The 18917-nt window shown below is 36.0% G+C and overlaps 1 protein-coding gene across 4 annotated transcripts in view; it reads right to left on the bottom strand.

Annotated features, from left to right (window-relative positions):
• Positions 1 to 18917, bottom strand: part of PCCA (propionyl-CoA carboxylase subunit alpha) — a 409489-nt gene that overhangs the window by 170102 nt on the left and 220470 nt on the right. For all 4 annotated transcript variants that reach the window (XM_054574346.1, XM_054574344.1, XM_054574345.1 and 1 more), the window contains 2 exons: positions 11678 to 11788; positions 7224 to 7332 (listed from right to left, as the gene is read on the bottom strand). In XM_054574346.1, coding sequence (XP_054430321.1) covers positions 7224 to 7332; positions 11678 to 11788 — 220 coding nt within the window. The remainder of the gene's footprint in view (positions 1 to 7223; positions 7333 to 11677; positions 11789 to 18917) is intronic.

Raw genomic sequence — 18917 nt, 5'->3', positions numbered from 1 at the left:
TGCCCACTGAAGTGAGTTATAGGGGATTTAAAAGGCCAGTGCCCCCTTTTCCATCCTCCTTCATTTTTTTGCTTTTTCTCCTTCCCAGAGTCAGACATTAAACACTAAGACATTTGAAAACAACTGTACATATCAGGCAAATTAGAAAATGACAATATGCTTAGGGAAGGGCTCAAGAAAACCTGAAAAGACTTTATATTTACACCTCAGGCTGATCTTTGGCATAGAGATAGCTTACAACAGTCAAATAAGCAAATTTAAAAAGTAACAAAAAAACAGTAAACCCTGGGGAGGAGAAAGAAGATGATGTCCAGGGTGACCTCATTACTAGATTCAAACGTCCAGTATTCAAATGAAGTTATAAGTCATAAAATGAAATAGGAAAGTATGGCATACACAAAATCAAGAAAAATACTACCCCTAAAAAGACCAAATATACAAGACAAATATTTAAAATAACTGTCTTAAAGATGATCAAAGAACTATAAAGAGACATGTAAAAAGTCAAGGAAACAATGTGTAAACAAAATGAAAATATCAATCAACAGGTAGAAAACCTAAAAAGAAATTTTTAAAAATTCTGGAGCTGGAAAAGTACAACTGAACTAAAAGTACAATAAAAAACTAACTAAAGGGATTCTAAGGCATAATTAAGCAGGCAAAAGAGACAATAAGCCAACTTAAAGATAGAACAATAGAAACTACCAAGTCTGAACAACAGAAGTATGAAAGACTGAAGGAAAGTGAACAAGTCCTTGTGTGACACCATCAAGCAGATCAACACATGCATTGTGGGAGTCCCACAAGAAGGGAGAAAAAAAGCCAGAGAGAGTATCGGGAGAACTAATGGCTGAAAACTTTCCCAATTTGATGAAAGACATAAATAACTCAACGATCTGCAAGTATGATGAACTCAGAGACTCACACCAAGACACATTATGATCAAACTTTCAAAAGACTAAGAAAAAATCTTGCAAGTAGCAACAGAGAAGTGAATCATCACATACAAGAAATTCTCAGTAAGATTAGCAGTAGATTCCTCACCTGGAGCTTTGAATAAAAACTCCTGGTCAAGATGGTGGCCTACGTAAACATGATTCACCCCTGATGCAACTACATAAAAATTACAACTAAGCAACAAAACCACCACCATTCAGAACCATCAGAAATCGAGCTGAATGAAGTCATAAAACCACACATTAAAGAAGCAACCACATCAAGACTGGTAGGAGTCAGAGAACATGGAACAGGATGATCCCACACCCACATGTAGCAGATAAAAATTGGGATGAATATCTCAGGAGTGAGGGGTCCCAGCCCCACACCAGGTCTCCCAGCCCAGGATTCCAGTGCCAGGAAGAGAAGTTCCCACAGAGTAACTTCTGACTCTAAAAATCATTGGGAATTAAAGCAGTAGAAGACAGAAACTTCTGGAGTGCCAGGTAATTCCTCTTAAAGGGCCCATGCAGGGCTTACTCGGACTCACTCCCCTTGAGATCGAGCATGAGGGCAGCAGCTTGAAAGACACCAGAGGTATATGGTCAGGAACTTAAGTATCTGGCATTAAAGTAAAAGCAGGGGAATGGGGAGTGCAGGATTCTCCCAGACAGAAATGTTGGCAGAGGCCATTGTTCCTTTTCTGAGACCTGCCTCCACAGAGCCAGAAGGTGAGCACCACAAATGAGACTCCATCAACCTGGCTCACAATGTTTGCCCCAACCTGGTAATGCCGTGAGGCACAGCCCCACCCAACATTCAGGCCCACCAAAGCTGTTTCCAGTGGCTTTTCCATACAAATGGTTTGTCACGGCTCATGCTTCAGATTTTCATAAAATCTCTCACACAAGCAGTATCTAGCCTCAGCATGTCCCTCATATCTCACTAAGTGGCCCCAGGCCTGGCACTAGCAGCGGCTGGCCCTGATTCACAGCTTGGCCTTGCTCGGGCACCTACAAGTGTGGCACAAGTAGCAGTCATCTGCAGATCACATTGTAGCTTATACTGGGTGGCCCTGGACAGAACACAGGTGGTGGCTGATGTTGGCCTACATCTCCCAGGAGGCCCCAGAACCTGCGCACCCAGTGGACAGGTACAACCAATCACAGTACCACCAGCCAACCACCTTGACAAGTGACACATTTAAGGGGCAGACTCAATAGGCAAAAGAGCCCTGTTCAACTAAATCTTGCTCTGTTGAGTGGGCCACTGCACAGCTGATCCTCCATGGTGGTAAGAGATTGGTGGTCAGTGGTCACAGCCAGTTCTTGCAGATGATCGGCCTGGGTAAATCCCTCCCACTGGCATGCCAACAGCAACCAAGGCCCAACTACAAGAGGAAAATGTACACAGCCAACATGGTGGGCATACCTCAAGTACCCAGCTTGGGTAATAGAAGAGGCAATGCCGCTGGACCTTACAGGACACCTACTACATTAGGCCACTGTACCAAGCCAGGGAGTTCTAACAGCTCTAATTAATATATAGAAACAAACACAGGGAGGCTGCCAAAATGAGGAGACAAAGAAACATGGCCCAAATGAAAGAACAGAACAAAACTCCAGGAAAAAAAAAGAAAATTAAACAAAATGGAGACAAGCAATCTACCAAATGCAGAGTACAAATTACTGGTACAAAGATGCTCAATCGACTTAGCGGAAGAGGAGATGAACTTAGAACTTCAACAACATAAAAAAAAAAAAAAAGACATGAAAACCTTAAAAAAGCCAATCAGAAATGAAGGATACACTAATTGAAATGAGGAACAGTTTACAGAGAATCAATAGTAGAGTGATGAAGCTGATAATCAAAACAGCAGTTTGGAATATAAGGAAGCAAAAAATACCCGATCAGAACAGCAAAAAAAAAAAAAAAAATCCAAAAACATGAGGGTAGTGTAAGGAGTCTCTGGGACATCTTCAAGCATACCAACATTTGCTTCATGGGGGAGCTGGAAGGAGAAGAGAGCAAGAAATTGAAAACCTATTTTAAAAAATAATTACAGAAAACTTCCCTAACTTGGTGAAGGAAACAGATATACAAGTCTAGGAAACACAGAATTCCAAACAAGGCCCACTCCAAGACACATCATAACTAAAATCCTGAAGGTTAAAGACAAAGAGAGAGTCTTAAAAGCAGCAAGAGAAAAGCAGTGAGTTATCTACAAGGGAGCTCCCATATTGTCAGCTGATTTCTCAAAAGAAACTTTACAGGCTACAAGGAATTGACAAAAATTCTTCAGTGATGAAAAGGGAGGACCTACAAACAAGATTACTCTACCCAACAAAGCTATCATTTAGAACTGAAGGTCAATAAAGAGCGTCTCAGACAAGAAAAAAGAGTAAAGGAGCACATCACCACCAAACCAGTATTATATGAAATGTTAAAGGATCTTCTTTAAGAAGGAGATCAAATATATGAACAATAAGATGGCAATAAATTCACATCTACAAATAACTGAACCTAAAAAACAAAATAAATGAACAAGCAGAACAAAACCAGGATCATAGATCCAGAAAACGCTTTAATGGTTGTGAGATAGGAGGCGAGTCTGGGGGGTGGGCTAGAAAGGTGAAGGGATTAAGAAGTACAAATTGGTTCTTACAGAATAGTCATGAGGATGTATAGTACAGCATAGGGAATATAGTAGCCAAAGAATACATATGCATGATTCATGGACATGGAAAATGGTGTGGGGATTGCCTGAATTAATGGGGGGGGGGGCGGTCTGGGTAGAGGAGGAAAAAATGGGACAACTATAATAACATAAACAATAGAAATATAATTTAAATTTTTTTTAAAAAAAGGAACTTCGGAGGCACAGGCAGTGGGCTGATATGTTCAAAGTGGTAAAAGAAAAAAACGGTCAACCAAGACCCTAAATTCAGCAAAACTATCCTTCAAAAGTCAGGGAGAAATTAAGAAATTCCCATACAACCAAAGGCTCAGGGAGTCTGTGACAAATAGACCTGCTCTGCAAGAACTACTAAAGGGAGTTCTGCAGGTTGAAATGAAAAGACACTAGACAATACCAAGAGGCAACATGATAAAATAAGTATCTCAATGAAGATAAATATATGCACAGTTATAACAGCTAGTAACAACAGTATCTAACTCTGCATGATTTAAGGAACCTATACATTTAAAAAATTATTAGACTAAAAGTTAGTATTACTGTGACTTTGGTTTGAAATTCTGTTCTGTTTTCCACATAATTTAAGAGACTAATGCATTTAAAATAACTATTGCATTATGGTTTGAAGCATACATATACTGTATAAAACTGTAATTCTGGGACATCAATATCCACACACAGGCAACCACTAATCTTTCTATCTTTATACTTTTGGCTTTCCTAGAAATTTCAAATAAATGAATCATATACAGTCTTCTTTAGCTGGTTTCTTTTTTTTAGCATGATATTCTTTTTAGACTGATATATGTTGATGTATGCATCAGTACTTCATTCTTTTTAATGGATAAACAGTATTCTATTGCATGGATATACCACATTTATTTATCTACTCACTAATTGATATATATTATTGTAATGGCCTGTAGTAGTATGGCATTGGGAGTTTAACTGGTATTACCCTACAGATTGATGATGCTGGACATCTTTTCAAGAATTTACTTGCCATTGATATAACTTCTTTGAAAAAGAGTCTATGCCAAAAATTTTTAATTCAGTTGTTTGACTTATTTTTGAATAGTAAGAATTATTTACATTTTATAGATTCGCATCCTTTATTGGGTATCTCTGAATACATTCTGCCATTTGCTATCTTGTTTTATAATCTTCTTGATGATGCTTTTTCAAGGGCAAAGATTTATTTTGCATGTTTTAAATTCTTTAAGAAAAATATGTCTCCAAAGCCGAGTGAATAAAGAGAAGATACAGTCACAACATAATATCTAGTAAAAAAAAAAAAAAAAAGAATTTGAAGTACATTTCCAGTATGACTCTCATTATATAAAGTATACAGGGTAGGGAAAAGGTAGGTTTTCAGTTGTTTGTAAAGAAAAAGACACACAGGTTATGATTATTACAATAGCTTTATTACCTCTGTTTCATGTACTCACAACTGTAAATCTACTTTTACCCCCACCTTACACTGGGGGAGACCCAAAAAAAACCCAGAATTTAATTATAAAAAGATGTGTATTTATTCTTCATATTTAAACTTCAGTCACCTTCAAAGTACTCTCGATTTGATACATCTATTGAGACTTTTTTCCACTGCTCAAAACAGTTTCTGAACTCATTGATACTGATGTCTTTTAGTGCTTCTACATATTTTTTGTTTGTTTGTTTCATCTCTTCCACACCTGCAAAACATTTCCCTTTGAGGACTTCCTGATCCAGGGAAACAAACGAAAAAAAAAAGTTGCTGGGGCAAGAGCAGGTGAATAGAGGGAGTGGGACATGGGGTTCATGCTGTTTTTGATCAGAAACTGCTAACACTCATAGAGTTGTGGGCAGGTACACTTGTAAATCGCCCACCATGAAACTGGCAAATGCAGAGTCTTCAAAAAAAATTCACTGAAGCCAAACACAGCTTCTCGCAACAACCCCAGCTAAATACATTTCTTAAGTTTTAATTTTTATTTTTCCCTCTTTTATTTAAAAATTTTTATTGTATTTTTTCTATTACCATTTAGTCCTCTTATACTCCTCTCCCTGGCCTCACAATCACCACACTGTTGTCCATGTTCATGAAAAGAACTTAATACATTTCTAAAAATCAAACCAGTTCATCATTAGCTACACTCAGAACTTCTGAAATAATCACGGCCCAAATAACATCTGAAAGTAATGTACACACGATATGAAAACTGTATTTACCAAAAGAATTAAAAAATAATACAAGGTATGGTTTTCATTTTAAAACAAAACCTAGGCTCTCTCCTTCACATGTTTGTATCCTTCCAAAACAGCACTATCCATCAGAGCTTGATGGAAATAGAACTGCAGTGATGCAAAGGTTCTTCCTATCACCCAAGCATCCGCCACTAGCCACAATACAGCAATGGCTATAGAGCACTGGAAACAGAAATGTGGCTAGTGACTACCTTAATATTGACATTGAGATATGACTGAGAAATTAAGTTTTTAACTTAATTTTAATTCAAATAAGCACACATGGTTAGTGGCTACCACACCAGACAATACAACTCCGGCAGCGGGGGGAAACCAACCAGATTCATATCTTTATTGACCATTTTCCTCTTCCTTTCAGTCATTCAGTAATTTACTGATATTCTATATTCTCTAATTTCTCCTTTGATATCTACTCAATCATAACTTCAAGAAAAAGTTGTTCATTAAGCTTCCTCTACTTTCTCTTGAGAATGAGAACAAATGAAGAGTACCAATTACTCCAAGATTTAATGAGTAAAACCACATTAGCCTAAACCAAATTTAGCTTTTCTTTTGCCTAATTCTTCAGGGGTAACGTGAGTTTCTCAACTCTTCAGTGCTCTTCAGAGCTGCTTTGTCCCCTACCAGCTTTTTTTCTTTTTATCTTTGTTCTTCCTCTTGTGGAAAAGCAAAGGGAAAGGAAGAAACTGAACACAATTTTATCAACAGCATCACTTTAGCAAGAAGAGAATTATACTTGCTAAAGTAGAATTACTCCAGCAAGTACACAAACATTCATAATAAAAAATTCTATCAGAAGCATTAATGCACAAAGATTTTGTTTTATTTGCCTTTGAATAAAGCATTTTTTCCCTTCCACTTAGGTCACTACGAAGCTAAAACGTATACTTAGGGCTCACAAATAACTGACTCAACCTGGTGTTAACTCCCTTTTATATCTTCATAAATGAGTTTCACATACATATCTTAAACTGTTAAGATTCATTCCTAAATTTTAGTACTATAATAATTCTCAAAACCTTTTTCAAGATTAACAAATAAAACAAAACTAATAAATATAAATTACTTGAACAGATTTCCTGTAATTCAGAGTATCTTCTTACCTCTGATAATGTCCAAATTAAAGGGGCAAACATCCTTTTTTTTCTTTTCAAATAAAAAAATTCATTTGTACAAACAGAAGCAATACGATTTTTAAGCAGTGTGACTTTATCATACTTCTCCAAATACTCAAAAGAACTTACACAACTGTGGTCAGTCAGATCATTAATTAACAATTTCCTACATAGATTAGATAATCAATATTTTTCTGTTCATGTATTCTATTTTAAATAATCTAACATACCTTGAATTTTCATGTTCTTGAAAATGTTGTGCTCTTAATTGGGATGCCACAAACAATGATGATGCTATGGCCAATAGCTGGTTTCTCTCATTCTCTGTTAACTTGTGTCCTGAGGGAAATCAATCAACCAATAAAACAATCAAGATACACACATAATATTAATATCTGTGCTTCTGTCTTTTAGAATTATGAATCGTTACAACAAGTATGTTGTCAAGCATCTACTATGGAGCTAAATATTGTACCAGACATTGGAGCTTGCAGCGGGAATGAGAGAGAGCAAGATTGTTTAAATTTTAAAAAAAAAACAAAAACAACAATTCTCACTGGAAGTTTATTGTCTAATTTCAGAAGAAAAAGAAATATTAGTCATGCACTGAATGAAACAATTACAAATAAAATAATACTCAGATCTCTAGGAAAAACTTAAGGCTCCTCCATCTCCTTCTCCTTATCATTCCTCACCCCCAATTCTACTACTAAGGAGAGGATAAAGGAAAGGTGGAAAAGGGGTATTGGTGGACAAGAACACTGCCTACGCCATGTTCTATAATATGAATAATTAAAGGAAAATAAAGGTGTGATATTCTTGTATGTAGTCAGGGCTTGAATTCCAATCTCTGCCAACTAATCTCTCTCTCTCCTCCTTTCTTTAATTCCTACCATAATATAGTGGACCTGGGGCAGTGTTCTAGCCTAACAAGGCTTAGGGAGGCTACCTGGTCTGGCTGAGTCTTGGGCAGCAGAGTAATCTGGTGTATTTGCATAATTCGTTAAGAAGTGTGTGAGTCAAGGCAGGATTTGATATTTCAGGGTCTGCAGTTCAATATGTCCCCTTAAGAGCTGTAATCTTACCACAATTTCTAACATTATTTATTTACCAAAGTACTATACACAGATAATAGAGTGCTAAATGGTACAGCATTGGCAATCTGAAAGCTGAATGATCAGCAAGAAGATGCTACTTGTAAAATTCACAAAAGAAAAAATCATCAGTTATTTGAAATCATTTGAAAGAGACGATTTGAACATGTTTTTAAAAATCACTTAAAATAGAAATGACTACAAAATATTCATAATTAGAATACAGATACTTTCCAGACCTGCAACACATTTTTATACAGGGAGGTGCTTTATGAAACTGAAAGGTGCAGTGTTTCATGAAACGGAAGGGAAGGGAAAGCCCAGTAATGTTCCAGTGTGCAGCATCTGCCTATTTCCTTATTGTAAATACTTTTATTAAGGCTAGCTTTGAACTACCAAAGAGAATGGATTAGGAGGAGATGGGCACAGTGGCTGTCCCAAGACATATAGAGGCCATAGGAGCCTATGGAACAGAGTCCTCAAAAAGGTGTTTCAACAGTCTAAATGCTTCCTTGTCCTTTGAAGTCAGCCTTGATTCCCTAAATCAGAATTGGTTTCTTTTTTCTTTACTCTCAAGATACTTTGCTTGTATTTTTACTTAGCACTTATTTTATTCTGTCCTGTAATTAGTTAGCTCTTCACATGTTTATTTATCTTGTGATGTAAGCTCCTTAAGAGCAGGGAAAATGTATTATTTGTCTTTGATTTTCTTCTAGAGCATAGGTTTATTATTTGTTGAATAATTTTAATGACTGGACTTTTAATGGCCACACTTCAGTCCATATATCATAATACCCTTCTTAAAAGTAAAGGTAAAAAACAAAACAAAACAAAAACTATTTGACTAAATTCAGTGAAAAACAATGGTATTCTTATATTGAGTCAAATTTCTATAAAAATTCTGTAACTTTTCAGAAGAGAAAGATAATTTTGATCACTTCTTTTGATTAGGCAGGTGACTGAAGGGTAGTAATGCAGCAGAGAAATAAATCTAAAACGTTTATTACAGGCCAACTGAAATGTTCCTAAAATGAAATAGTTTCTTAAAATACCTTTTTTCTCATTTTCCCTTTATTTCAAAATCAAAATTCCTTTGTACCCATTTTCCACTTATTTTTCTGAATCAAAGGAAAATAGCTTTATAACATGAGAATCTAATAAATTGACATGAAGAAGAAATTCTTGTGTATACTATTTTTAAAATTTAGACACAATCATTTCAAAGTTCTGTCTAAGAACCTTCAGTAACAGGGCCCTAGTCTACAAATAAACTTGGGGTATTAAACATATATAGTAGAAAAATTTCTATGCATTTTATAAAAATAGGCACTTGCCAATGCATAGTGCCTAGGATAGCTGGACAGATGGAAAGCATATGAGTAATCCCAAAGGGGCAAAATGACCCAGCCTCAAACATATGGAGAAGATCCTGGATTAACTGCAGTTGCCACTTCCTGCTGCTCTTTCAGGCACATATATCAAAAAATCAAAATGACACAGTTTAATATATCTAAGATCTGTTCTGGGAGAAAAGAAATAAGAGTAATCTGAAGATAAAGAACAAGAGATAGTAGCTATTCAGAGAAGAAAGAACTGACACAAAATTAATATGAGAAAATAAGAGGTAGACATGAAGAATGGTAAATAAGGTGTGTACTTTAAAGTCCTTACAAGCAATATGACAACATATAGCATACTCTGGGAAACTTTTGTGATTTATGACTTTGAATCTTAGCACAATTGAATGAATACTATAGGTAAAGTTGAAAGCTCTAAATTCATATTATTGGCTTTTTAGCATTAATCTCTCTGTGCCTTGCTTTCCTCACATGTAAAATGAAAGCTGAGGTTAAAAGGTGCTAACAGCCATTCTAATAACATGTAAGAGTTTAAAAATTGTGTTCCTGCCTTACATAAGCATAACAAACAAAATTATATTGTCAGTGCTGATAATTTCCTACCAAAAAAATTTAATATATTAAGTTTATCACAGAAAATTGCAGTAGTAGGTGCTAGGTAAATTTCTGAGTTCCCTTAGAAATGCGGGACATTATTGCTAAATGTATAACACATAGCAATCAACTCCAATGAGAAATTTTTAATCCCCCATTTTCTTCTCTATGGTAATTGTATGTGTCATATATGCATATATACAGACACATATATAAATGTGTGTATGTATATACAGGAACCCATGTACATATACAATATGTTTGTTCTAAAGGTTCCCTGAAGTTTTGACTTGTGTTCTTATCACTACTGTTTCATGTTATATCACCTTCACAGAGGCATTAGTCAGGCACACAGAAAAGCATCTGGAAGTCCTGGTTGAACTTAGAGTTTGTGTAGTTACTAGGGATACAATATAAAGCAGTAACATAAGTGGTTCCTGGAGTCATGAAAACAATGTATGTTAACAAAATAATCACGCAAGTATAAAACTGCATATTAATATTGTATTATATATGTATAAAAACTTAAAAGTTCAGGGAAAAGGACCTGATAATTCATTAGTCTTACTTAAGTTCCCAAATAAAATACATTCCTCATTTCATTTGGTACTAATAATAAAATCCTGTAACACTAATGTTTTGAAAGAACAATTAAATCACTAATCTCTATTTAGTCTTATGAAAATTCTGTATTGTAAATTGAGGTAAGAAATTGCTTTGTAAATGTATTCACTAATTCAGCTACATGAAGTTGACCTGAATCTATCTACAGTTTCTAAAATGACTAAGACATTTTATCTACTAATACACTTTAAATGGATATAAAGAACACTTGATATTTGTGAGAGAACATCGAATCTTCTTATATCCCCAAGTTCATTAGAAATATACATAAATGCTTTTTGCTTCCACAAGTGACATGTCTATTAAGTCTCTTGTAAGTCCTATTGCTTTCTTTTTTTTTAAATTGTTCAAGTACAGTTGTCTCCATTTTCCCCTGTTACTTTATTAATATCACATTAGCCATGTTTTCAAAGCTCACTAATGGGTTTTCTCTGTCTCTCACTTGAGCAATTTTTCTACTACCTGGAAATATGAATAACTTTGCAGTACTGAATTTTATATTCCACTCATTATTTTATACAAAACCAATATTTTAGAATACAAACTTCCTTCTTGTTAGACATTTCATTTTGATTAATAGGAATAATATTTGGAATTCTGAAATTTTCAGTGCTAATTTTCATAAGTATATAGTTTTAATTATTAAAGAAGAGTTCCTGCATATACCCATACCAGCGAAGAATATAAATCTGAATTGCCTTTCAGAAATCGGAAAATCAGATAGGCTAATGCTCTGCCTATGTGTTTTGCTTCAAAACTGGACTAGCACAACATTCCACATAGTTTAATTCCTCACTCAATGAAGTTACATATTATTACAATTATTACATTCATGAATTACTCACGAATACTCAAAATCTAATTAACCATAGTCTAGGACACTCTAAATATGTTATTAAGTCAAGTATAATATAAGCTAAAGGTGTCAATTTCAAAATACAGAAAAAAGTGTATATTACAATAAGTATAAAAATAATAACTTTAAAATACTAAAATAACTTAATGCATACAAACCTTTAAAGCCATCAGGATATTCATCAGAAAGAAATTTAGTGTTGAAGTCTCCTTTTACAAAGCGTGAGTTGATTATCACCTCTCGAAGTAATGCAATGTTATGTGTAACACCTAAAAATAAAATGATTATCAAATTGAATTGGAGAACAGTAAGTCAGTTACAAATTTAATTTCTATTATCAGTAGAAATTTATTACCAGTTTCCTATGACCTAGCAAGAACAATGCAAGATTACTCATCTCCTTCAATTCAAAGTGACAACAACAACAAAAATATGAACTTGACATAGCAATAAAACTCTAAATGTAAACTTAAGAAGGTAGTGACTGCTAAGTCAATTCAATGGGGATAAATGTCTTTTCAATGTAGGGTAGAACAGTGATATATCCATTTCAGAATAAAAGAAAATAAGCCCCAACCCTAACTCATACCATGCACAAAAATTAATTCTAGTTCAATCACAAACCTGAATGTAAAACCTAAAAGTATAAGACATAGTAGTAGAAAATATAGAAGAAGGAGGGGCAAGATGGTAAAGGAGTGAATGGAAGTCACACTGACCTCCTCCAAAGACCAATCTGGAACTACAACTAAATTATGGAGAAATCACCTGGATCAAACAACTGAACATAGCGAGAGAGAAGCCTTATAACCTTGAACGACAGAAGATTCAGCTTTAGGACAACCTCACTGGTAAGGAGTGCAGTGGAGACTCGAGAAGGCTGGATGGACACCCAAGGCAGCAGCCCCAGAGGGATATTTAAGTGGCCAGTTGGATCCCTGTGAGAAGAGTGGGGTCAAAACCAAAAGCAGGGATCCCCACCCTACAGTACCAGAGCCCAAAGAGTACAAAGATAACAGCCAGCTGCAAAAAGTGGCAGGGCTGCTCTCTGCCAGAGATGGGCAGCTGGAAATAAAAAGAGCAGTTTAAAAGGCCAACGTATAAATTTTCATTTGCAGCCACTTACCCCGGGCTCCAGCAAAGGTGGGGGCAGAACAGGCTAGACATGCCTGAGGAGAGACTGGGGAAAGAGTCTTTGGGGAAAGAACTGAGAGAGTAGCCAGTGGAATCCCAGTGCTGGGTCATACCCCATATAGCAGCAGCCATCGTGCTCAGAAAGACCACATCCCTGAGTTGCACCAGTCTGAAAAGAAACAATATCCCCACCCCCACGAGAGACTCAATCCTGGACCTGTGGTGCATTAAGCCTGACTGCTGAGTACAGAGTGGCAGCAACAGAACGTAGATCCCTGGCTAAAGGGGGCACAGAGTAGACTAGAGACACTGAGAAGACATGAGACTGAGGCTTTGGGGATAGAAATGAGAAAGTAGCCAGAGGGATCTTGGTGCTGACTCATTCTCCATATGGCTGCAGCCATCATGCTCAGGAAGACCACTCCCTTGAGCAGCAGCCGGAGAGGAAATAATAGCCTCGCCCCCACAAGGGGCTTTGCCTGTGGTGCTTAAGCCTGATTGCTGAGTGCAAAGTAACTAAATAAACACCTGAAGGAGACAGCCACAGACAGTAATTCCTGGAAATCTTGAACAGACTGTCTGAAGTAAGATGGGGTCAAATCTGACATCACCAGAGGCAGATCCAGAAAGAAAAAACAGCAGTAAATACTAGAGGCTACTGAAATGAAATCCACTAGGGTCTTCTCCATGATTTGTAATATTTTCTTTACTACATAGCTTTTAAATGTTCTTTCAGGTCCATCAAGTTTGTGCATATAAAGCCATTAGATTTTATACTAATAGGTTATTTCTCTCCTTTCTTATAATAGTATTAATCTCCTTAAAACATCAATAATACCGGTTCATTTGATAGTGGGATTGCAGGGGGGAGTTATTTTTATGGATGTGGGTTTGCTTCCTTGGCTTTGTGGATATGTTCTGGCAGCACCTGCACAAAAACACACAAGACGTGGTGGGCAGAGTGACCCTCAATCTACCAGGTGGAAGGTAGGACCCATGAAAGACCAAAAAACAATCAAAACTAAATTAGTACAAGGGAGATCCAATAAGGCTAGCAGATGGCTTCTCAACAGAAACACTATAAACCAGAAGGGAATGGCAAGAAATATTCCAAGTAATGAAAAGCAAAGGCTTGAAACCAAAACTTCGCTACCCAGCAAGGTTCTCAATTAAAATGGAAGGCAAAATAAGGAGTTTCCCAGACAAAAGAAGGCTAAAAGAACATACCTCCACCAAACCAGCACTGCAAGATATGCTACAGGGACGGCTTTAAGAAGATGAAGAAAAAACTTGACAAAGAGAGGAACATAGGCACAAAGGGATAAAAATGATTAAGTACTTATCCATAATAACTTTAAATGTAAATGGATTAAATGCTCCAATCAAAAGACATAGGGTAGCTGAATGGATAAAAAAACATGACCTGCACATACGCTGCCTACAAGAGACCCACCTCAGAACAAAGGACCTACACACCGAAAGTAAAGAGATAGGAAAAAATGTTCCAAGCAAATGGACAGGAAAAAAAGCCAGGATAATAATACTTGTATTAGACAAAATAGATTTCAAAACAAAGGCCATAAAAAGAGACCCAAAAGGACACTTCATAATACTCAAAGGAAGAATCCATCAAAGGGCATAAACATTGTAAACCTATATGCACCCAACATGGGAGCACCCAAATATAAAATCTTGGAGGACTTCAAGAAAGATATAAACAGCAACACACTGACAGTAGGGGATTTTAACACCCCACTGTCAACAAAGGATAGATCTTTCAAACAAAATACCACAAAGGATATTGTGGCAATGAACAATGCATTAGATCAAATGGACTTAACTGGTATACATAGACTCTTTCACCCCAAAGAAGCAAAATAGATATTGTTTTCAAATGCACGTGGAACATTTTCAAAGATAGACCACATGACAGGACAAAAAACAAGCCTCAATAAATTCAAGAACACTGAAATCATAACAAGCATTTCACAAACCACAAGGGCCTGAAACTAGAAACCAACCTCAAGGAAAAAACTTAAAAACATTCAAACTCATGGAGACTGAATTGCACGCTATTCAACAATGAATGGGTAAATAATGAGATCAAAGAAGAAATCAAAAAGTTTCTGGAAACAAATGAAAATGAACACACAACAGTCCAAACCTATGGGGTACAAAGAAGGAAGTCCTGAGAGGGAAGTTCATAGCAATACAGGCCTACCTGTAAAAGACAGAAACATTTCAAATAAACAACCTAACCCTACAGCTTCAAGAACTGGAGAAACAACAAGAAACAAAGCCCAGAGCAAGTAGAAGGAAAGAAATAATCAAGATCAGAGCAGAACTGAATGACGTAGGGGCTAAAAGAATGACTCAAAGGATCAGAAAATCCAGGAGCTGGTTCTTTCAAAAGAACACCAAAATCAATGAGCCTTTAAGCACACTCATCAAGAAAAAAAGGGAAAGGACTCAAATAAATAATATCAGAAATGAAAGAGGAGAAATTACAACTGATACCACAGAAATACAAGGGATCATAAGAAATCACTCTGAACAATTATATGCCAAGAAATTTGAAAGCCTCGATAAAATAGACAAATTTTTAGAAAAATATAACCTTCCAGCATGGAATGAAGAAGCAGCAGAAAGCCTGAACAGACCAGTAACAAATGGTGAAATTAAAGCAGTAATCAACAAACTCCTGGCACACAAAAGCGCTGGACCAGACAGTTTCACAGGAAATATTGATAAAACATTTAAGGAAGAGCTATCCCTTGTCCTTCTCAGAGTATTCGAAAAATCCAAGAAGGTGGAAGACTCCCAAACTCTTTTTATGAGGCCAATATCATCCTAGTCCCAAAACCAGATAATACAAGAAAGAAAACTACAGACAAATATCGCTGATGAACAAAGAGGTTAGAATCCAAAACAAAATATTGGCAAACCACATCCCACAATACATTAAAAAGATCATCCACCATGATCAAGTGGGATTCATCCCAGGGATGCAAGGTTGGTTCAATACTTGCAAATCAATAAACATAATATATCACATAAACAAAAGGAAATACAAAAATCACATGATTATACCAATAGATGCAGAAAAAGCATTTAATAAAGTACAGCACCCATTTATGATAAAAACAGTCAGCAAAGTGAGAGTAAAGGAGGTATACCTCAACATAATAAAGGCCATATATGATAAACCTACAGCCAACATCATACTCAAAGGGCAAAAACTAAAAGCTTTCCCACTAAGATTTGAACAAGACAAGGTTCTCTGCTTTTACCCCATCGATTCAACATAGTACTGGAAGTCCTAGCCACAGTGACCAGACAAGAAAAACAAATAAAAGGCATCCAAACTGGAAAGGAGAAGTAAAACTGCCATTGTTTTATAGATGACATGATACTGTACATAGAAATCCCTATAGACTCCAACAAAAAACTACTCGACCTAGTAAGAAAATTTGTCAAGCAATGGGATACAAAGTCAATAGTCATAAATCAAATGCATTTTTGTATACCAAAAATGAAATATCAGAATCAGAAATCAGGGGGAAATCCCATTTGCTATAGCAAAAAGAAAAATTAAGTACCTAGGAATAAACCTAACCAATGAAGTAAAAGACCTGGACTCAGAAAACTACACAATACTGAAGAAAAAATTAAGGAAGACACAAATAAATGGAAGTATAAACTGCGTTCATGGACTGGAAGAATTAACATGATCAAAATGTCCATACTCCTAAAAGCAAATTATAGATTTAATGCAATCCCTATTAAAATACCAATGATGTATTTCACAGATGTAGAACAAACATTTCAAAAAGTCATATGGAACCCAAAGCGACCTTGAATAACTGCAGTAATTTTGAGAAAGAAGAATAAAGTAGGAGGGATCACAATACCTGACATCAAACTATATTATAAGGCCACTGTTATCAAAACAGTCTGGTACTGGCATAAGAACAGACACACAGAACAATGGAACAGAATAGAGAGCCCAGAACCCAAGTCTCTATGGTCAATTAGTATTTGACAAAGCAGGAAGAAGCATAAAATGGAATAAAAATAGCCTCTACAACAAATGGTGTTGGGAGAGCTGGACAGCTAAGTTCAGAAAAATGAAATTCAACCACCAACTTACACCATACACAAAAATAAACTCAAGATGGATAAAAGACTTAAATATAAGTTGTGACACCATAAAAGTCCTAGAGGAGAACATAGGTAGGAAACTCTCAGATATTCCATGTAGCAGTATTTTCATCAATATGTCCCCTAGAGCAAGGGGCATAAAGGAAAGAATAAAGAAATGGGACTTCATCAAAATAAGAAGTTTCTGCACATGTAAAGAAAACATCAGCAAAATGAAAAGGGCGCCAACTGTATGGGAAAATATGTTTGCCAATGTTACCTAACACAAGGGTTTGATCTCCAAAATACATAAAGAGCTCACACAACTCCACTCCAGGGAGACAAATATCCAATTTACAAATGGGCAAAGGGTATGATCTAGGGCCCAGAGACATATGGAAGGATGCGCAGCATCACTAGCCATCAGAGAGATGCAAGTTAAAACCACAATGACATACCACTTCACATGGGTCAGAATGGCCATCATAAACAAATCAACAAACAGCTAGTGCTGGTGAGATTGTAGAGAAAAGGGAACCCTAGTACACTGTTGGTGGGAATGCAGACTGGTGCAGCCACTGTGGAAAACAGTTTGGAATTTCCTCAAAAAGCTAAATATGGAATTGTCTTTTGACCTAGCAATTCCACTGCTGGGATTATACCCTAAGAATCCTGAAACACAAATTCAAAAGAACCTATGTACTGCAATGTTCATAGCAGCACAATTTACAACAGCCAAGTGTTGGAAGCAACCTAAGTGCCCATCAATAAGTGAGTGGATGGAAAAATCTATGGTACATTTACACAGTGGAATGCTATGCAGCAGAAAAAAAGGAACTCCTACCCTTCGCAATAGCATGGATGGAACTGGAAAGCATATGCTAAGTGAAATAAGCCAGGGGGCGAAGGACAAATACCATAAGATCTCACCTGTAAGTGGAACCTAATCAACAAAACAAGCAGGCAAGAAAAATATAACCAGTAACATCGAAAGAAAAAACAAACCAAGAGTAACTTGAAGGGAGGAGGGAGGGCAGTAATGGAGGAAAAAAAGGGGAAGGGTCAAGCCAAGGAACATGTTTAAAGGACTCATGGACTAAGCCAAAGTGGGGAAGGACTGAGGGTGGGGCAGGGGAAAGCTGGGGCAGGAAAATGGAGACAATGTATTTGAACAATGAGGAAAAAAAACTAAAAATTAAACTAATGTTTTAAAGATTAAAATAAAATACAGGAGAAAAGTCTGTTACCATGAGGTAGGTCAACAGATTCTTAATACACAGAAAACATAAATCATGAAAATATTGACAAGTTGTATGTCTTCAAAATTTAAAATTTTCTTCAAAGGATACAGTTAAGAAAATGAAAGGGCAAGCCACAGACTGAGATAAAATATTCACAACACATATATCAAACAAGTACATATCTGATCTTTGTATCTTGAATATATAAAGAATGCTCAGAATACAATAATAACTTGAGAAACATACCAAACAAAAATGAATGCAAAAATCTGAACAGACGTTTCAAAGATATACAAATGGCCAGTAAGCACAAGAAAAGATGTTCAATATCATTATTGCCAAAGATATACAAGATACCACCAAACATTAATTTAATTGGCTAATGGTTAAGATACAGATAATACCAAGTGATTGTGAGGATGTGGAAAAATGGATCTATCACATTTCGGGATGGGAATATATATTGATACATCCACATAGAAATGGTCTGTCAGTTTCTTAAAAAGTTAAATATTTACTTACCATGTGATTCAGACCATTCACTGTCAAATATTTACTCAGCTTAAAATAAAACCATCTTGTATACAAATACAGGCATAATAATTTTATTATGGCAACAGATTAATAATTTTATTGGCAACAGTCAAAAACTGGAAATTATCTAAATGTCCATCAACAGATGAATGAATTTTAAAAATGTGGTTCATCCATACCATGGAATTCTGCACAGCAATAAAAAGAAATGAATCACTAATATGTACAAAGATGAATCTCAAAATTTTATGCTGAATCAAATAAGACCAAAATTAATGCATATGGTATGAACCATTAATATAAAATTTCAGAAAATGCAAAACAGCTTAGTGACAGAAAGCAGGTCACG

This window comes from Pteronotus mesoamericanus, unplaced genomic scaffold (genome assembly GCF_021234165.1).
Source record: "Pteronotus mesoamericanus isolate MK-2021 breed Mesoamerican mustached bat unplaced genomic scaffold, CSHL_Meso_final contig_26, whole genome shotgun sequence".
Classification (NCBI taxonomy): Eukaryota; Metazoa; Chordata; class Mammalia; order Chiroptera; family Mormoopidae; genus Pteronotus; species Pteronotus mesoamericanus.
The sequence above is the reverse complement of the archived record's forward strand: the minus strand, read 5'-3'. Positions and strand labels throughout refer to the sequence as shown.